Here is a 22,334-nt window from a genome sequence, read left to right on the forward strand (position 1 = left end):
TTTTTTGACTGAGGATAGTCCTGACATTCCCACTGGAAATGCTCCCTTAAAGTATGTAGGGTTCCCCCAAAGAACAAGTCCTCGAGTGGAGAGGCTGAAGGGATGGATTCCTCTGCATCAGAATCCTCATAAGCAGAAAGGAGTTGCATATCTTCATATTCAGATGCATCAGAGTCATCAGACTCCTGTTCAGATAAAACTACCGGGGACAAGTTTTGTTTTCTTTTGGAAGGGGTAGCCTGGCTTCCCCTAATAAGTATTATAAGATCTTCTGCCATTTTAAGCATTTGAGACTGAGGCAAGGAAGCAGGTGCCCGAGCTTGGGTCATCGATTTTTTTGGTGTGGTTCGTACCCTGGGCCTTAGAAACTTGCTAGTTTTTGAAAGAACTGAAGATGTGAAAGAAGTTGTCGGTCTGTGTCGAGTATCAATAGTGCGAGGTACTTCCTCAGTAGCCGGTGCTTGCTCAGCGGCTCTGGACCCATCCAAGGTAGAGACATCCTCAGGATCCTTAGTCGAAGAAGAGTCTCGCGGCATAGCAGACTCGAAAGGGTCTCGGCAGCAGACTGCGAATCCACAGAAGAGGACATCAGGGGCTGGGAAAGCGCCTGAGGACCGGAGAACTGACGACTAGCTTAACGGAAGCATCGTCGGCAGTTTTGGACCTGTGCAGTGTGTCTTTATCCTTAGGTTTTTTCGGAAGATAGGTAGTCGGATGGCTTACTGAAGCCATATTGGAATTCGAGGACTGAGAGCGAAAATATCTAGCTACAATAAGGGCCCGAGAAAGTACAGTTTTGTACCTACCATAAATGTAGATGTTCGAAGATCCACATTGCTGCAGTCCTAACACTTGGGTAGTCCGCTGTCCCCCGGTCGGCCCGAATATCAGAGTATAAGGCTGACGTCGGTCAAGGCGCATTTGACTGACATCAGAACGTCAGGGTACAAATGAGCATGACCGACGTCATATCCTCAGTCTTTTCTTGCCCCAGATGTCAGAAGACCCTAAAAAGAAAGGTCCAAACCCAACAACAACAACTAAACAACCAACCAGCCTAATACCAAAAATATATACAATACACACAATATATATACAATATGCACAATATACCTCAGAAGGATAACTCAACCCACACAACCACCTCAAACTACAGAGGGGAAGGAGGGAGGGTAAATTGGACTGCAGCAATGTGGATCTTCGAACATCTACATTTATGGTAGGTACAAAACTGTACTATGTTCTTCATCTCACATTGCGGCAGTCCTAACACTTGGGTAGAATCCCAAAGCAGAGGTAAGGGAGGATGGCTAAATTATATAGAAGCAGGAGCTGCCAAAATGCCCTGCAACACAGCAGTGGCAAAACCAGCCCTGGATCTAGAGTACAGTGGAAGGTGGTAATGCCTAGAAAAGGTATGCACTGAACTCCAAGTGGCTGCCTCCAAAATATCCTTAGTTGCCACCCCCCTCAAAAAAGCTGTTGAAGTGGCAGTAGCCCTAGTGGAATGAGGCCTGATCCCAGCTGGAATCTCTTTGCCATGATGGGAATAACAGAAAGTAATGCAAAATCCAATCCACTTAGAAATAGTTTGTTTTGACACGGGCTTGCCCTGAGAGCACAAAGCAAAAGAAACCAATAACTGCTGAGATTGTCTGAACCCTTTAGTTCTGTCCAAATAATATCGCAACTGCCTGTGTACATCTAAAGTGTGCAAAATCTTTTCCCCTTTATTTTGGGGATTTGCATAAAAGGTAGGCAAATGAATAGTTTGGTTTAAAGCCACACTAGAAACCACTTTAGGCATAAAGGAAGGATTAGTACGTAAAGATACCCTGTCCTTATGAAAAATTAAGAAAGGCTCAACTGCCATAAGGGCCTGCAATTCAGAAACCCTTCTTGCAGAGGTAATGGCCAACAAAAAGCAGTCTTCCATGACAAATATTTCAACTCAGCAGTAGCTGCAGGCTCAAAAGGTTGTAGAGTGAGTTTCTCCAACACAAAATTGAGATCCCAAGCAGGAGTAGGAGCTCTTCGTGGGGTCTTATATTCTTTTCCCTCTAAGAAATTGCTTGAACAAAGGATGAGAAAACAATGGTGGGTCACAGTCATAGTGAGCTGAAATTGCTGCAGCATGAATCTTAATAGAAGAGAAGGACAAACCTTTGTCCAATAACTCAGTAAGATATTGAAGAGCCACACTTAAATTAGGCTCAGAAACATCCAAATCCTTAGCTGCACTCCAAAACAAAAATCTCTTCCATTTATCTGCGTACACTTTCCTTGTACTAGGCCTTCTAGCTTCCAAAATCACATTCAAAACTTGTTGTGGAAGTTGAGACCCTCTATGGTTTAAAACAGAATATGCCAGGCTGTTAGGTGAAGAGAGTGAAGTTTGACATTGAGCAGATGGCTGTCCTCCTGGGACAACAGATGTGGAATCAAAGGCAAAGGCCATGGAGGCTTTCGTACTAGACTTCTCAGTAATGGGTACCAGTGCTGTCGAGGCCAATCTGGAGCTATCAAAATCATCCTTGGCTTGTCCTGTCTGATCTTCAGAAGTACCTTTGGGAGGAGAGGCAGAGGTGGAAAGGCATACACATGAAGATTTTTCCAACTGAAAGAAAGAGCATCCACTTTCCAAGCTGTGGGATGAAACCTTTTCGTGCAAAACGTTGGCAGCTGGTGGTTTAGTGGAGAAGCGAACAGATCTATGTCTGGAGTTCCCCAGGACACTGTCAATTTCTGAAATACATGAAGATCCAGTTTCCACTCGTGGGGATCCATGATTTGTCTGCTTAACACATCTGCTAAGGAGTTCTGTGCTCCCGGCAGAAACCTTGCCTGAAGACTTAGTTGTAAACTGAGAGCAGTCTCCCACAAAATCATTGCTTGCCTGCATAGAGGATAAGAATGTGTTACCCCTTGCTTGTTGATATACCACATGACAGTTGTGTTGTCTGTTAGAATCAACACCTGCCCTGGAAGAAGTAAATCCTTGAAAGCTATTAATGCAAACTGGACTGCTAACATCTCCTTCAAATTGATATGTAGATGCAGTAGTCTGACAGGCCACTTGTCTTGTATCCACTTTCCGTTTAGATGAGCTCCCCAAGCTTTGTCTGAGGCATCTGTTGTTAGAATCTGACTCGCCTCTGGCCGGGTCACAGAGAGTCCCTTGTTTAGGTGACATTCCTGAGCCCACCACAAAAATTCCTTTTGAATGCAAGGTATTATTTGAATGACAGTGTCCAGATCCTGGCAGTGCTGTGTCCATACATTTTTGAGATACCATTGCAACTTCCTCATATGCAGTTTGGCATTGGGAAGCACCAGAATACAAGATGCCATGAACCCTAAGGCTTGAAGGACTGTCCTTGCAGTCAGCCCGGACTGAAGAGAAAGATGATGGAAGTAAAGGGAAAGATTCTTTTGTTTGTCCGGGGTTAGAAAGGCCATCTGGGATGCTGTATTCAGTCTTACACCCAGAAAGCACATGTCTTGAGAGGGTACTAGACTGGACTTTATTTCGTACACAGAATACCCCAGGCATCTTAGCACTGCTATCACATATTCCAAATGACGAAGAAGCTCTTCCTTTCCTTGAGCCAGAATCAGGCAATCGTCCAAATAAGGATAGATTTGTATTCCTTTTAGCCTGAAGAAAGCTATCACTGGAGCCAGAACCTTCGTAAATACTCTGGGCGCAGTAGATAAGCCAAAGGGCAATGCAGAGAATTGATAGTGAGAAGTCCCAGTCCGAAAACGCAGAAATTTCCTGCAACTTAGTCTGATAGGAACATGAAGGTAAGCCTCCTTGAGATCCAAAGTCACCATCCAGTGATCCTTGCCCAGCAGAGGTAAAAGTTGTTGTAACGTCAACATTTTGAATTTGGGAATGTCCAGATAAGTGTTGAGGATAGACAAATCCAAAATTGGTCTCCACGTGTTCCCCTTTTTTGGTACAAGGAACAGGCGAGAATAAAATCCTAGGCCCCTTTCTGGTATAGGAACCGGCTGTATGGCCCCTATTTGGAGTAACAGAGAAATTTGCTTGTGAGCCTGTATTCTTTGTTGAGGAGGAATGTCTGGCATGCCCTTGAAAGGAGGCAAGGTATGGAAATAAAACCTGTAACCGTGATGTATGATATCCAATACCCATCTGTCCTGGGTAATCAAACTCCAATTTTCTTTGAAAAGTGCCAACCTTCCTCCCAAAGGTGCTGCCAGGCGAGAAGGTTCTGGCAGCTGAAAAGGTAGGTCATTGGGTTTGTTTACGAAAGGACTGACCCCTGCCCTCACCTGAAGACTGTGCAGGAGAACTCCCTGTTCTAGGCCTGAAAGAGCCCTGACCTCTGCCCCTGCCACGTCTAGATCTACCCCTAGACTGGGAATCATAAGAAGGATACGTCCACCCCTTAGTAGGCCAATTTCTACTAAACTTTGGAGGCTGAACCTGCAAAAAATCTTTAACAGTCTGCATAGAGTTAGCCTTGTCTTCCATTTTCTTTAAAACTGCCTCAACAGGGGAACCAAACAAGACATCAGATTGCAAAGGGGCATCCAAAATCCTAGTTTTAACATGGTCAGATAAATTTTGATCCCGCAGCCAGGCATGCCTGCGAAGAACTGACCCAGTGGCAGCCACCCTAGACGAGGCCTGTACAGCATCGAAACCACATTGCAAAGAGTGCTTACCCACCTGTTCAGAAACATGCACTAAATCTTGTAACTCTTTACAATCAATACCTTCCGTCAGAGCATCAACCTTAGATTTCAACTGTGAAAGGAGATAATTTTGATATTTCAACATGTGAAACTGGCAATTCAAAGCTCTCATGGCTAGAGTGGAAGAAGTATAAACTTTCTTTCCCCATCTATCCAAGGCCCTGGCCTCTTTATCTGCAGGAACCGGATTCTTGACAACAGAAGCCTTAACACCCTTAGGCCCCTGGCTAACAGTTTCTGGGTCTGCCCTAGGACTCTTAAAAAGATACTTATGAGCTTCAGGCACCCTGTAATACCTATCAGGTTTAACAGGAGCAGGAGGCAAAGAATCAGGATTAAGAGAAGCCTCTGCAAACACATCTTCCACCACATTCAGAACAGGAGGTATAGCCAAAGGCCTATGCTGGGGTAAAACAAAAATTCCCTAAGCCTTTTCCTGGAATCAGAGAAGTCCTGACCTTCCCATTTAAAATGCTCTCTCATGGAGTGAAGTGTCTCTGAAAAAGAAAAATCCTCAGGAGGAGAAGCAGAAGGAGTAGAATCATCCACATCAGAATCAGAATAATGAGCATACTCCTGTAAGTCTTCAGCCGAAGACTCAGACACATCCGAAGCCTGCACCCAATCCCCCAACACTGGTTCAATCCTAGGCCTCTTATCAGGAGGGGGCATAGAGCCTCTAATTAAAGAAATTAAATCTTCTGCCATTTTAAGCATGTGCTTCTTGGGCACAGCACCTGAAGAACTAGGAGTGACACCCACAGAAGCTAAACTAGCCCTGCCTCTAGGAGAAGCCTTGGAAGCAGAAAGAGAGGGCCTAGACCCCTTAGGAAGGGAGGGGAGTACAGTTATCTGAGAAGCCCCTACAGCCTGACCTGCCTCCTGGGAGGCCACATCCTGTAAAATCAAAGTTTCTCCCTGGGACTCCAGAGAGGCCTCCGTCGGAACCACCGGTTCCACTGACTCATCTAAAGAACCGGCGTCCGGTTCGGACGACTCCTCTAACCTAGGTTTAACTGCCTTGTCCTTGCGCTTCTTTGAGGAAGCCGGCGTCGGAGCATCCGACGGCATTTTGTAATTGCACCGCTTCCCAAAGACCAACCTGGCACAATCCAACCTCCGCTTTATAGTGCGTTTATTAAACCTAGCACAAAAGCGGCAACCAACAACGTCGTGCTCAGGTCCCAAACAAGGTATACACAAATTATGGTAATCCCTATGCGGTATCTGTTTCCCACAAGAAATACAGTTATTCACTTTTTCTGACATCCGGTAAACCACTGAGGCAAGAAAAACAAAATATTCCCCAACGGGGTACTTAACCAACTCTGACTTCGGTCTGAAACTCCGAATTCGAAAAATTTCAGAACGCCGAACGGCACTCACAACACTGCTTCTGCATCGGACCATGCGGCAAAAAAGACTGAGGATATGACGTCGGTCATGCGCATTTGTACCCTGACGTTCTGATGTCAGTCAAATGCGCCTTGACCGACGTCAGCCTTATACTCTGATATTCGGGCCGACCGGGGGACAGCGGACTACCCAAGTGTTAGGACTGCAGCAATGTGAGATGAAGAACATCGTAAAATTCTGGCGTTGAACAAAGCACAAAAGCGACAGCGGGGGGACATCGTGGCCTGGGCCTAAACAGATGACGCAGTAAGAATGGAAGTCTCAATGTGGTATTTGCTTTCCACAGGCAAAACAATTGATAACTTTTTCTGACATCAGTTAGAGCAAGAAAAAAGGATCCCCCAATGGGGTACTTAGCTTTAGAAGACTTCAACTTCAATTCGGAAATGAAAACTCAGGTAGCTGCCAACCGGCACTTGTGCGAACTGCTTCTGCTTTGGGTTCCTCGGCAAGAAAGACTGATGTAATGGCGTCGGCTGCCTATTTTTATACCACTGAAGACCCGACGTCAGTCCTGGAGCGACAGCAACTGCAGAAATACTTAGCCTCTGGTATTCGGGCCGACTGAGGTCTACTCCTGGCAAGATAACCCAAATGTGATGACTGCAACAGTGAAACACGAAGAACATCAGCTGATCACATCCTCCTCCCCAAACACTGAGCATGGGGCAGTTGCTCCTCTCTCTTTGCCCTAGTCACACTAATGACTACACCAAGGTCTACATTTTTAAGAGATTGTCAAATATTAGACTATACTAATATATATATATATATATATATATATATATATATATATATATATATATATATATACAAACACACACACACACAGCATCTCCTACTACTCCTGTACCTGTATCGCTGTACCCAAACACCGGAATTTCACTGTTCCCAACACAGCATTCTTGAGCTCTTATCTCTGAATGCCGTAACCTTATTTTTTTCTTCTGCTGTTCCCAATCTACTTTCTCCAGCAGGTATCAGACAATATAAGCAAGGACTACTCCACTGTCTACTTAGTCTCCTCAAAAAAAAAAAAAAAAAAAAAAAAAAAACAAAGTTTGTCTAGTAACATACTGCAACTCAGTTCTCCAGGAATATAAAGCTTAAAAGGCAGATCTAGCACTAGTTTTACCAGTGCCTCTACCCCTTTAACATGTACTACTTCATAACAATCCCTGACTTGGCAAAAACCTCCCCACTCTGTTTATAAAAGTAAACAAGCCATATAAACAAGTTCACAATTACTAACATTATACAATGAATACACTGTTTTATACAGTCTAATCAAGCCAAATTTACATAAATTGTTCAATTCCCATCTTCTCTTATAGCTCATTCCTCCCCCAAAACACTTTTCTCCATGCATTGTTCCTGCAATTTCCATTTTTCATGTAATTTATTTCAACCCTTTTCTAAAGATCTGAATCCCTGTTTTATCTCAGTTATGGTATTCACTCCTTCAAGTATGGTTGGTTTGGACTATGATTTCCATTTTCCAGTTAACGCTTTTTTGGCAGCCACCACAATTAAACTTAAAGCCTTACTATGCCTAGGCAATTCAGATCCTGTATTCCAGCTCAAAAAAAAAAATTCCATAATTACACCCATTTGCTCGCCCAGTATGATCTGTACGGAATAAGTCTGCCAACTTGCTACACTCCAAGAATGTATGCTCCCAGGTACCTCTTTCCTCCCAATTAGACCTCTAAATCTGCCATCTACCTGAGGAAACATTCTCTGTAGTCTGCACAGGGTATAAAATTATACATGCAAACACTTCCAAGCAAAAATCCAAAATTTTCAAGATTTTGTTGCATATTTGTGAGCCATATATTTGTCCTCCCATTGTTTCTTTGTGAATTGCTTATCAGCTCACTTCCCAGTCTTTTTAACCTCCTCTGATTGATTCCTATAGTTATTGTAAACATTATCACTTTAATAACAACTTCTGTTCTAGATTCATCTAAAACTCAACCAGTGGAAGTATTTCTTTTCGGATTCCCCTGTTGATTTCTCTTTGTCTATACTCTGATACTAATCCCTGTTGTTGAAGGCAATCACTAGCCTGCAATTCAAATGTCTACTTAGCCTCTTCCTATTCTATTACATTTTCCTCTATTAATTACTTGTTCTCAATACCTTGGTTCCTTTCCCAGCTTCCTCTTTCCTATTCATTGTGCCTCTAATTACAGTTAACCCTACTGGCAAAATATATCCTTTCTGTATTCCTGTGTTGGCTTAAATCTTGGCATACTTCCTGCTACTTTATGAATATAATATTCTCCCTTTTAATTTCTCCAACTCTTTTTGGGTTTCTAATACCATGACAGGAATGGATCCCAGTCCTAAGTCAAAGTGTGACAAAAGTTCATGAAATTAGTATTGTTTCAATCCTTGATATCAGCCATAAGTGCTCTTCGCAGCACACGCAATGTGCTCAGTAATGACTCCTCCTGCAATTCGTATGGAGTTACATGTATTGGTAACATATCTAAATAAGACTGTAAATTCTTTTTTATAAGACATGTTGCTCCTAGTACTATTGGAACTGTCTGGGAATCTTTCTTCCACATTGCTCGTTTCTGCCTGCAAATCCTGACATTTTATGACTTTGTGTCTCTCTGTATGCAAGAGACTGTAGTCACTGGATGCAGTGATTTCAATGATCAATGCTACTTTTTTTTCTTTTCATGGACCACAATATCTGTTTTTTCTCATATCTACCTTTTGGACTATTGGTAATGGGTGATCCCATGTGATGAAGACTTCATCATTTTCTATGATGGTTTGTGGCTCACGTTTCCAGTGTTTTTCAATACCATAATGTTTGGACAATCTCCAGTGCAACAGTCTTGCCACATTATTATGCCTTTCAGTATATAGTCCTTCTTTCTGCCATTAGTATGTCACAACCAACAACAAGGTGTGTGACTGTTTCCAATTCTGTTTTACAAAACCTACATTTATCCGTTTCTCCCACATGTTCAATGGACTTTGTAAACCAATGTGTACGTAGCCCACTATCTTGGGCCGTCAAAATTTACCTTTCATCTTTTGGTTTGAATTTGCCTCTCAGCCATTCCTGCATTCAATCTCATCAACATGAGGTTCTTACATATGTTTTCTATACTTGCAACTATATTTATGCATTTTCCACATTTCTTGCCTTCTCATCTGATCCGTCACCTTATATTATTTTATTTTTCGGCACATTCAGTTACTGCCTGATGTTTATCTACTTCTGGTTTGATTTCCACTCCTGCTTGAAGGCAATATGCTTCTGCTAGACTAAGCAGGGAAGTCATCTTAGACTTATTCTCCTCATGTTTCAAAACTTTCACTACGTTTGGATGTTGTGAGGTCAGCAGATAGGTATGCAGTCCCACAATTGGAGAGCTATATATGTAATCAATTTCAAGAAGGCTCATATCTTCTTCAGAATGGGGAAGATATAATCTTGGTATGCACTGATTTTTATAAATCACTGCACGGGCATGAAGCATATTCCGCGGTGGTACAGCGGTAGCGTTACCTCACAGCAAGAGGTTCTCCCGTTCGATTCCCGGCTTGGCTTGGGAGTGCCTTCTGTGTGGAGTCTGCATGTCCTCCCTGCATTTGGGTAGTGTTCGAAAGACATGCGTGCGTAAATGGGCGTGCCTTCATTGAAGGTTGAGCGTCGAGCTGGCACCTCGGCGTTTCGTAAAAAAAAAAATATACTGCCAATCATTAGCGGACCAGAGTTCCGCTGTGGTGACCCCTTACTGGGAAAAAGCCAAAAGACAAACAAGTTCACAGGCATGAAGCATACTTCATGTTTTCCTATCTACTCTATCCAACACCTTTTGGGGCCAGTCAGTCGCTGAAAAACTGTAAGTTAGGACAGGAAGAGCAAATTGGTTTATAGCTTGTTCCTAGATGTCAACCGTGTTTTCAGAATTAAAGTCTTCTAAAATATTCCTTACCAAGTTTTATTCGCATTTGTTTATGTTTTATTGTTGATCCTTCATCAATTCCCAAATATTTATACACTCTCTCTTGCTCCAGTTCTTTTATATCACATTCTTGTCCCAAACTAATGTTTTCTTGGTGCTGCAGCTTTCCTGCTTTAAAGGTTGCTTTTGCACATTTATCAAGACCAAATGAAATTCTTATATCATCTGAAAAAGTGCTGACTACTTGCAGTTATGCTTTCAGTTCCTCATCTGATGAGCTATGCAATTTTAAATCATCAACAAAGAGAAGATGAGGAGTCTTTACACTTTGCTGTTTTCTAAGAGCCAAATTATAGCCATGGCCTAATGTGTTGAGCAAACAGCTTAATGGGTTAAGGGCAAGACAGAACAGCAGCAGTGTATATGTGGGATACTATCAAACACTTTTTTTGTAGTCAACCCATGACATACTTAGATTCTTCCCCTTTTTACAGTTCTTTACTGTGGCTATTTAACAATAAATGATCCTTGCACTTTTGTTCTACTGCCATAATTGAGTTTTCTTCTAAATGACTATAAACTCTGTTGGCATCAGTTCTGCTGTATAGTTTATACATCCTTGGAAGGCAAGTTATTGGCCTATAATTTTTAGGGTAGTTTGCAAGTTCACTCAAGTAGGAAGATTGTTTTTCCTGTTGTTAACCAGGCTGGTGTCTGTTCGAGGTCCGCATATAAATAGTTCTTACTCATGGCTAAATCTTCATGCAAAGATGTTAAATAATAGAAGTTAGGTACTGCATCTGGGCCTGGGATTTTCCAGTTAGAGGCTTTTCTTAACTTTGTTTCAATCTCTCTGGCTGTGGCTTCATCCCATTTCATATACTGTATCTTTAAACATCTTATTCTTTCGTTTACTTCTATCTATTTAGTATCTTTGTTATGCTCCATATGATCTTCATAAATACTTCTCCAAAATGCAGCTATTTTTCCTTTTTTGGTGGTCTTTCAATTCCTTTCATTATGTTTCCCAGTTCTCTATAAAACTTTTTTGGGTCATGAATAAATTGCTTATTTTATACGTTTTCTTTATATTAATCTGTGTATCTTCTAAGTTTTTCAGCCTGTGCTGACATTTTTAGTTTATTTGCGATAATGCATGATAAATCCTGATCCATTATAATAATGAGCATTGCTCTGATCATGTCTATCTTTCTGAGTATTTTTATTGATCTGTTCCTTTTTCTATACTCTTGTAACAGTGACACTTGTCTTAATGGCTTTAAAGTTTTCTCTGTTCGACACTTCCATGATAGTATTCGATTTCTCCCCTTCCTTTCCCTTATTACCCTGTGTTCTTGTGGCTGAATCTTATTTGTTATTAATTTAGCTGCACTGTAATATATCATGTTTACTTCTGTTACATCGCATGGATTTCTATGGACAGTCCTAATTACTGTGTTCATTTGTTTTATCGAACTTCTAACTTTTTGGGTCTTATTGACCTTCTTGAGTCTCTTTCTTTCATTGATCTTAATATGTCTATCTCTATTAAATCAAGCAACTCTTCTCTTTTCTTTTAAACTGACGGCACATATTTTGTTCTCCATTTCCTGCGGGCATTCTACAGAAAAGTTCTAAAGCATCTTCCTGTGGCACATTCGCTTCAATTTCATCATGTGTCATCTGTTGCTCTGTCATATGGGAACTCACTGGCCTATCACTCCTCAATACTGACTGCATCAGAGTTGCCACAGTTTACTGTTCCTTCCCTTATTTCCACTGTTATTCTTCAGGATCTGCTCCTCAAATCCCCATCTTTTCTTATTTCTTGAATTACACCCTTCTCCATCATTTCCACTTTGAATTATAGCTTTCTGGTTGTGCTATGTAGAAAAGCCTCAACTATGTAACACTAAAATATCCCTTCAAATCAGGTAATCCTAAAACTCCTCATTCTATTGGCAGGATCAAATCTCACTTGATTCTTGCCTTCTTCCACTCTCAGATAAAATCTTTCAAATCTTTATTAATTACTATCCACAACCTCTCCTTTGCTTGATAAACATATGCCTGACCTGGAATTATGGTCACCATTGAAGTGACATCCCAACCTCATGTGCAAAATGGGAAAAAGGGTTGAGGATGGATAGATGACTTGGAATAAAACTAAAAGGGGCTAAAACACTTTTATTACTTGCACATTGATATTCATTATCCATTGTCAAGAGCTTCTAGTTACTCATTTTTTTGTATTATCCTTTTTTTTTTTTTTAGTCTCTTCCCATATCTCCTTAGCTGCCATAAAAGAATGCTTGTTAACCCATACTCCTAAATACTTCACTGCATCCTTATTAACCCACACTCCTAAATACTTAATTTTATGAAGTCCCCATAAAAATGGGTATGGCTGAACCATTCATTTTATAGTCTGAAAAAACCTAGAACTCTCCCATAATGTTCCAGAACACTGAGATGTCCTTTTCTGGTTCTAACAGGTACAAAATAATATCATCTGCAAATAAAGCTAACTTTTCTTGAATACCACAGTAATTATGTCCTTGAATTTCAGAGTCTTATTTTCTTTGCCAGTGGTTCTAAATGTAATCCAAATAAAGGTGAAAGAGGACACCCCCACCTGACTCCTCTGTTCAAACACAACTTATCAGACAGGACTTTCCCACTTTGATTTTTGCCCTCATATACCCTCCTAATTAACCCTATTATTCTAGCAGGGAATGCAAATGCTTCCACTGCCCTACACAGAAAATCCCAGCATACTCTGTTGAGTGCTTTCTCTGCATCAAGACCCAACAACAGTATTTTCTTACATTTTGCTTCCCACGCTGTCAAATGTTTGCATCCCCTCCAAAAAACACACTGATCCATATTTATTAATTTTGGCAACACTTTTCCCATTATTTTAGCCATTATAGACATAACCACTTTATTATCATTGTTTAAAATTGAAATGGGGCTATATGAAGTTGGATCTAATGGGTCTTTCCCATCTTTGGGTATTAACAGCCACTGCAGCTTTCTTCCAGTATGTTGGCCTTCCCCCTCCTTTGAAAATACTGTTAAACAAAACCTTCCAGATCATTAGCAATTTCTTCCCTCCTAACTTCCAAACTTCCACCAAAATACCATCTATTCCAAGAGATCTTCTTGCATATTGGTTATACATCACTGTTTTTATCTCATCGCCTCTTATCTTAACTGTTTACTGTTGAGCCTCATCCACCTCTAACCTTGGCATATTTAAGTCTTCCATAATTATTTCCATTTGTACTTTTTCTTGGATTTCCACATTCCTCTGCTTTAAATAAATTGTCATAACATTTCTAAAATATCTCTAATACCTCTGCATGATCCCTGGTTGTTTTTTTTGTTATCGGCTCCCTAAATTTGGCAACAGCCCTTTCTACTTCCTGTTACCTAAGTTATTGTGCTAAGAGTTTTTATGCCCTGGAATTATTATCTAAAACAGTTGCTTAACTGCAATCTTTCTAAACTGACACACACTACCTAAATACTCCCTTATTTTCTGTTTAGCATTCTGCAGTTGCTCCTCCTCTTGTTCTGCGAGATTCCCCTTATTCTGTAATACTTTAACCTTTATCAGCCCCTCTAAATAATTCTTGTTAGTTCTTAACCATATTCTTTTTCTTTTATTTCTATCCTATTTTAAACTCCACTTTCATTTTATCCTACTCACTAGCTATAACCTGTGAAGAAATTTCTATCTTCCCTAATGACTCTCAAACAATTTCCATTACCCATTCCTTAGTCTCTTTTTAACAGGTAGGTGAGGAACTGTCAGTGTCTCATTTTTATTTCATTACCCTGCATTTGTGCCTTAGTTGTTAATTGGCATATGATCTGAAATTATTGGGTGTGTGTAAAAGCTTTCAATTAAATGCAAATGTTCCTGTGAAATATAATTTGTTTTCCCAGTTATTGTACCTTGGGGAATAAAATGTAAATTCTCTCAGAGTTGCACTACTGAATTTATGTCTTCCATACTAAATATTTTCATAAATTTCTTCAGAAATCTACCCTCTTTTGTTATATTTTCCCTTTTAAATCTGCAAGATACATCCTTCATTGCTGCAAATCAAGTTCTAGCCCCCACTATAAGTAATACTCCCTGCTGAAAGCTGATTATTTCACCCAATATTTTCTTAAACTCCATAATAGAAACTTTAGGTAGAATATAAATACATGCCAGCATAATCCCACTCCTTTGCCCCTTCCCTTTTACCACAAACCTACCATTGCTATCTTTTTTCCTCTATCACTACTGGAGCTCCTTTAGCAATCAGTATAAGCACTCACTTTCTCCTTTGTTCCAAATATTCTGCTGAATATCCATCCTGAAATCCTTTCATCAAATTCACATGCTCACTTATTTCCAAATGTGCCTGCTGTAACACTGTTATTTGCACTATGCATTTAATGTAATTTAATATTCTTACTTTTTTTGTCTATACCTTTGAGGTCATTTATGTTCCAAAAACAGTATGTTTAGTGTAGCCATTATGATAAGTTACTATTCCCACCTATAATATTTGACATCTTTTTTAAATGTCTACTTCTAGCTTTTGTGTTGCATGCATTCACTAATGTTTGTTGCTGGTTGATCCTTATAGTTTTTTGCCATCTTCTTTTAGACATATAGTTTTGTGTTACTGTTGTTTTATTGTTAAACTGGAATCCTATACCATTTGTGATGTGTGAATCCTTGCTTGTATTTAAAGTCTGACCTTAAAGTGGCATCAACCTAGTACTAATCTTCAGTTATTTTCCATGCATATATTCAAATTTGTCTTTATCAGGTTTTTACACCAAGCAGTAAAAGCCTCAGTGTTTAAAAAAATAGTAAAGAATCTTTGACATTTTTACAAGCATGATGTTACCGAAATAACCATTACACACTGCAATAAAATTACTGAATGTTTTCATCTCTCAACTAAACATGTTCTGCTGTTACATACAACTTACCAACATGCAAACTTGCCCTATATCTACTTGAATAATACATACACTAGGCAACTAATTATATTAGAAACTAAGGTAAGACCCCTTACTTTAGTATATACTGCTAGATATCTACCCATTTGTGAATAAAGTCATTCTTGACCCCTCTAACACTTCTGTAACATTATCAACAATATTGCAACCCCCCCCCCATTTAATCTGCAATCCCTCACTTCTTTCATCATCCTTCTAAATTCAGCGTGTGTAGTTCCTGGAGGAACATAAACACAATATGTATAGTCAGCTAGGTTTTTTGGCAAGTAACTCCATGATCCCATGGAAGAACCACCCACATCTATTAATAAATCTTCAATGTACATAAGGAATTCTCCTTGAAACTAACATTACTCCTCATATTTTTGCCTCTCCAATAGAAGAGGCTTCCCAAACACCAAAATTCTCTAATTAATGAATCATGTTCCTGAAGCATCTTGTAGTTCAACTATCCAAGGTTCAAGTCTTACTAAATAAGTGAATACTCCATTTGTCTTACCTGGATTATATAAAACCATTCCCCTTCCACGTAACAAAACCTATTACTCCTCTATCAAGCACTGATTCATCACTTTCCTCCTAATCCTATGCACCATCAAAAATTGGAAGAGTTAGTTTTTGAAAATCCTGCCCAGCACAAATTAATTACCATATTTGTTTTCACACTAGAAAAATATGCACAGTGTAAAACAAGCCAGCTTTGATCTTCAACTGATCAAAAAACTTAACTACATAATATTCAGGGAAGTTATGGTGATGCAATGGTAAATGGCAGTACTGAGACGTACATAAATACTGAACAACTGAAAAGCACATGAAGTGTGTGTGTGTGTGTGTGTGTGCGTGTGGCTTTCAAGTGCAGTACTACACAGATTCTTCAGAACTGTAAAGTACAACATGCCACAAGGACTCATACAATTGGTAATTGTCTGGAAGCAATATTTTATGCTAATAAACAACTTTAGTAAGGAACATCTGTTTTACTGCCAACAGTCCATGGATTTGTTTTAATCATATGCATCGGATGTGTTTTTTTTTGGAAATCCATTACAGATAATTCAGTATTTGTTTATCCACTGACACAGAAGGAATACACTTTGGATGCATCAACTATATGGGATATCAAAGTATTATTTATGTAGCTAGATGTATTAAATGCTCATTGTTTTATGTGGTGAAAAAGATTTAACAACATGCTGCCAGTATACCAGGAAATGAAATACCACTGTTCTCTAATTTCAGATTCTTCAGACAGCTTCAAACAGTTGGACAATCACTACCACCACCACTGAAGAATAAAGCCAGCAACTCTTCTAGTATAACACAACACAGCTTTCACATGACTTACCTAGTGGATTTAACATGGCGATATCAAGAGAAACATCTGAATATGACTTCATAGGCAAGAAATCCAAAACATGGTGAGAGGTACTCACAGCAGGTTCGATGATCTGTTTATAAAGCATAGAATGAAAATTCAACCCATCAAATAAAGGTATTAATGTTACAGAATGAATACAACAAACGAAGATAAATATGCAATATCTCATCAGCAATGTTTGGCAAGTAATGGATTCTAAACAGCTCTGAGACTCTGGTGAACACAAATGTTTTGACAAGAGCTCTTCCAACACATCTTTACTATTCATTAACTCTGGACTATTCAGCACTCTCAGTGGGAACTGAAAGTCAATTCTACCTTTCTGCTATGTTAGAACTAGCACAAACTGCTGGAAAAGTCAAGTGTACAACATTCTTAAGTCATAAGTAATGTCAGCTTGCATTGAGCAGCACTTGTTCCTGCACAGTGAGAGGCTAGTTTGCAGCAGCAAGTGTTGTCGGTATACTGCATTAACATCTCATTACAAGAAGTATAATGCATCTTGGTTATGTGCATAATGACCGGAGTTGGATCTTTTCTGGAACACTAACTATGCACCTCACTAAAATAGTCGTAGGTTTAACACATAATTCAGTGACAGGGTTGTAGAGTAGAGCAACTTTTTGAAACACTCAGGACAGAATGTATATTTGAGCTGTCTGAACCAAAAGGATTAGCAAACTTTGTGATTTTGATAAATACTTATGTGTGAAAGGCTGCTACACTGACCACCACATCAGTCATGGACCAAGAAGCAGAAGCACTTAATGTGTATGAAGAACTCATGACACCAGCAAATAAAAAAGGCACTATTTTGTACAGAAAGGCCCAACAATTTGTGGCAAAGCTTTCCCACCAATGATACAACTCTTCTTAATGCAATATACTAATGAGAAGGCATAACGTGACAATTATATTGCCACAGTCTTCTCTTGGCAAAGGAAGCAAACTGCTTATGCTTTTACTTCCTATACAGATTGGTGCAGTACAGGTAATAGCTGTGTCGTCCTTTCCACAGCCAGTTTATTCAGTAATTCTTCTCCTGAATTAGTCTTCCCTGGAAAGTAAACCAAAGAGAATGTTTCGTTAAAGGAGTTTCATGCAAACTGCAAGGAGTTTAACTTGAGTAGTTTGCAATTAACTGTCAAGCATTAACATGGGGAACTCAGTTCATTGAAGTACACTTGCTGCATGCCTCACAGACACAGCAGATTTAAAAAGATAAGTGACACAATAACAGGTTCATAGGCTAACTGCCCTTGTGGGCCATTTTAACCCTAGTCATCTTCCCTTTTTGTGCTTGAAATAAACAGTCCCATTAGGTTATAGATTGGCCTTATCCATCCCATGGTTGAAAATTATATATTACCCCTAATAAGAATAACTGGAATTAAACCACAAGTAAATGTAGGGGACCCATGCATGGGATAAAGCATTCAGGCGCTGCATCTGCCAATTCGTACAGGGGTCAGTCCTGGGGTAAATTTTCTGTTTCCCATCCAGAAATCTAATTTGCACTTGAAAATGGAAAGGGATGAACTCAGTTTTATGTGGAAGAAGAATATGTCCACAGAAGTTCCCAAATCCCAAACAACTGAGTCAACTCTTAAGGAAATACTGCCAACGTGGTAGTTCCCTGGGGTAGATGACTTCCTGAAGGATATATAAAATAATGCATTTTTTGGCATTTAGTTTCAGATCATGATTTTGACACTAATTACTTATTTGAGGGAAACCTTCTTTCAGATAGCTAAGCTATTTGGGGATTCAATGACTGCTCCAAGCTTGCAGTCATCTGCAATCTTAGCCAGAGCCAATTGGTATTGACTTTTACTTCAGAAAAGTAGATGCCAAACAGCAGAGGTCCCAGCACAGAAACCTGGGGGAATCCACCAGTGACCGGTCTCTTTATGGAGGTAACTTCCACTATTTTGATTGTCTGCTCCATATATGCAAGCTAGCTGGCAATCCAGCAGGTGACACAGGGGTTTAGTCCCAGTTTATTTAGCTTTTCTACTATGCCCGAGTGGGGAACTGCGTCAAACACTTTGGCCAGGTTGTGGTATGTGGTGAGTATCATTTTGCTTTCATTCACTGAGTTGGTGACCTTTTCAAAAATCACCAGGTTGAGTAAGCATGACCTACACCTGACAAATCCAAACTGATATGGATCTAGTGTTTGGAGGTTTCCTTTGTCCTAAACTGATTAATTCCACAATACGTCTTTTCAGGGCTTTACATATGAGGCTGGTCCAGTCAGACTTATGGGTCTGTGGAAGGTCTTCCCTTATGTACGGGAATGACTGTAGCTGTTCTCCATTTGCTTGGTACAAAACCAGTATAGAGGCTGAGACTGAACAGTATTGATAGGCCTGTGGCTAAATTGTGCTTCGTGCTATTTAAGATGCATCCAGAGATACTGTCAGGACCTTCTGATTCAGTATTTTAGCTTTTGTAGCACTTTTAGGACTTGGTCTTGTGTGATAGCTGGGGAGTCTGTTTCAGGTGTGTCTTGAGGAACAGACAGAGGGGAGAGATAAGGGAAACGTTACAGCTAAATTTATCAGCCAGTAGGTTACCTACATCTTCCATGTCACTGCAGATAACATCATTCACAATCAGCTCAGTGCATTACTACACTGTGCTCTGAGCTTACAAACATAACTAAAAATGCCTTGTGATGGTCTTTGGCTTGGGTAGTTAGTTATTTTTGCCTCAAACTTGGCATTAGTGATTTTAACTAAGCTACCAAGTTATTTGTCTATTTTAGTGACAAGGGCTCTAGCATGCTAGAAATTTCTCACTTTTGGTCAAAATTATTTTCCTTTCATTATAAGGCTTGTTGATTTTATGGTTCTACCATGTGGGTTTTTTCTGGGGTATGCCCTGAGCATGTTCCTACGGGTTAAAGCTGCATCTATGCAACTGTTTACATGCTGGTATAATGTGGTGGTGTATATTTCTGTATACTCAAGTAGGGTTAACTGGGTTTGGTGAGGATTTTAAGCTTGCCAGTGTATCACTCAGAAGTAGGTAGCCTGTTTTAAGGAAATTTCTAAAGGTACCTTGGAATGAATGTCAACAGAAAGAATAATAAACAAGACACTTCCTCGGTGGCCTGCCCCCTGCACCTTCACACCATCCTTTTCTTTTGCTGAGACTACACAGAATAAGGGAAAAGGGAATGGGAAAATTTCCTCTTCAAGTTCTGTGACTTCAGAGAAGGCATAAGTAAGGGGTGAAGCCCCCATTTGGGGTGCAAGGTCTGCCTCCCTTGCATGAACGTTTCACAGCAGTGACACTTTTGTGCACCTACTTTTAAAGTTAAACACTACATTTTTTGCTAGCTGCAGTCTTCTTCAAAAGCAGTTTGCTGAGGGAGTGTTTTAGCAATTTTGTTACAAAATAATCAAAGTAAGATTGCACTTCAACTACATTAGGAAGAAATTCTAGACTACTGAAAAAAGGGAACAGAAATTACTTTCCACACAAATACCTTGCAGCCATAAAACTCTGAAATTAACCGAACACATAAGTGCAAGAAACACACTTCTGCAGGATTGCAGGAATAATTAAGTTCAAGAGCAACTATAGATTTGAAAAGGGGTATAGCTGAAAATGCATTTTACATTCTAATATGCAGAAATGAACAAGGCTGTATATCTGGAGATTTTAGATAAATACATTTGACATAAAAGTGTACTCTGTATCAAGCTCTGCTACCATTGTGCCGAAACTGGGTTCATGAAAAGATGAGGAAGCCTTAACACTGCAGATGTAAAGCTATACCTCCAAAGAAAAATAAAGATAATTAAAAAACAAGTTTCAACAAGTTGCCAAAAACAGGAAAAGGATAACATCCTTTCAATAATAATGAAAAAGGCATTTACCCCACCTGATGAAGTAAATAACTAGATGAATCTTTCCTGGCAGCTAAAAAGACTTTTGATACACATGTGCACATTATTGCAGTAGCAGGATTTCCACTTATTACAGTGGTAACGGGAAACCGAAGGGACAGTCAGGGTTTGGGGGCTTATAAGGCTCATACCACTCAACCTCTTAGAGGAAGAAATCTGGACAAAGCCATAAAAATTGGGGGAATTTTTAAATATTGCTCTTGCAAACTTATAAAGTTGATAAAACAACAGATTATGTTTTAGCATGAAATTTTAGAAGGGTATGAAGTCTGAAACACATATGTCTGTCATTATTTTCGGTCTTCAATCTTTAATGACTTATCGATAATTTGCCAGAAAACCACAATTTTATGAAAAACAGGCCAAAATTATGAGGCAAAAATCTGGATATTCTGTGAAAATCTGTATGGCCGAGAGGTATGGTAAGGCTAGAGATCTGTCGGCTTGCCTACCTTTGGGGGGTATGTTTTTTGTAGCACCATGCCACTTATAGCAGAGGGTGGAGAGCAGCATTACTGTCACACAAGTGTATATGCAGCAAGGGGAAGGCAAAAATCAACTTGGCAGGAATCTCTATCTACATGAGATTATATCACTATGCACCCCCCACTCAAGGACTTGTAAACATTCCTGTGGTTAGAAGCAGATGACGCGCAGTTGGGAATACCATGATTATCCTGCTCCAAAGATGGTTAAAGTGCTTCGCCAGTTGTGCTCCAGGGTTGGCATGTCTTTGGGGGGGTGGGGGGTGGAGTACTAAGTCAATCAGTCTAGAGGGAAGTACGGATAAATGAAAATACGCAGTCATCCTGGTCAAGAGGAACACAATATAATGATAAAATAAAAACACTTGATAGCTCCTCAGACAGTCCAAATCTTTAAAGCGGTATGTGTTAAGGATCCAAAAAAGTCACTTAAGAATCTTGGTTCTTGAGATAGCACCCAAAATTTGACTGACAAATCTTTGGAGCATACAGGGAAACAATACTGGAGAGGGCTAGAACATTTTTTAATAGCCAAAGCAAGGCTATGAGACTAATCTTAGATTTTTCTCTTTATAAACTCAGTAAGATCCTGTAAAAGAAAGGCAAATGAGTGAAGGTATACACTAACTTCTCCAATCAGTATCAGGGACAAGGTGTCTAACCAACTCCTCGCTCTGGCTTAATTAACTCTGAAAATTTGAAAAGCCTGCAGGCTCAGAAAAAAACTCCTCCACTATTTGCCAGTTGATAAATTTCCACAGTAAACAGTTGGGGGGGGGGTCTGTTCAGAGAATACACCAAGCTCCCGAAATCAACTTGTATATACCGGGGAAAAACTAATTTCTCTGCATGGTCATTTTATATTACTAAAGATAAAGATTCAATATTTAATACTCTGTCATCACTACAATATTGTCTACCCAGAAGTGCAATACTTTGTCCACCAAGAGATCACAAAAGGCTTCCAAACCATCACATACTACATTTGGCTATTCAAAATTTATATGAACTTGGGCTTGTACACCAAGACCAAAGCTCTAGCACCATCACAACCTTTAGGGCAGACTCCCAACTCTTTAGGAAGCATCTACCATGATTACTACACGGAGTTTGGAAGGATACATCTTTGACAGGATCCAAAATCACAGTTACTTCTCATGCAGCAATGTAGTCTTTACTGAAATATAATCTTGAGAGTCTCTCACTATTCTGATTATATGAGATGCCAGTGGCCACTCTGATCTCCTTATCCATGAAAGAGAATCTGACACTACCAAGATAACTACAGCCAGCAAGTCAAAGATCTGAAGATAATCACATTCTAATACTTGGTCCTTACATACTTACCAGTAGCAGTGGGGGAGGGGAGTAGAAATCAATAACTGTTCACAATTGTGAGTTAACTAGAAGTAATTTTTGAGTAAAAGCTAGATACCCC

At 39.8% G+C, this 22,334-nt stretch overlaps 1 protein-coding gene across 7 annotated transcripts in view; it reads right to left on the reverse strand.

Moving 5' to 3' along the window:
* The window catches only part of BRD9 (bromodomain containing 9), a 748,767-nt gene that overhangs the window by 81,482 nt on the left and 644,951 nt on the right, over positions 1–22,334 (reverse strand). For all 7 annotated transcript variants that reach the window (XM_044065138.1, XM_044065137.1, XM_044065136.1 and 4 more), the window contains one exon: positions 16,459–16,561. In XM_044065138.1, coding sequence (XP_043921073.1) covers positions 16,459–16,561 — 103 coding nt within the window. The remainder of the gene's footprint in view (positions 1–16,458; positions 16,562–22,334) is intronic.

Source organism: Protopterus annectens, chromosome 3.part0 (assembly GCF_019279795.1).
Source record: "Protopterus annectens isolate FY-2018-M chromosome 3.part0, PAN1.0, whole genome shotgun sequence".
NCBI classification, from domain to species: Eukaryota; Metazoa; Chordata; order Ceratodontiformes; family Protopteridae; genus Protopterus; species Protopterus annectens.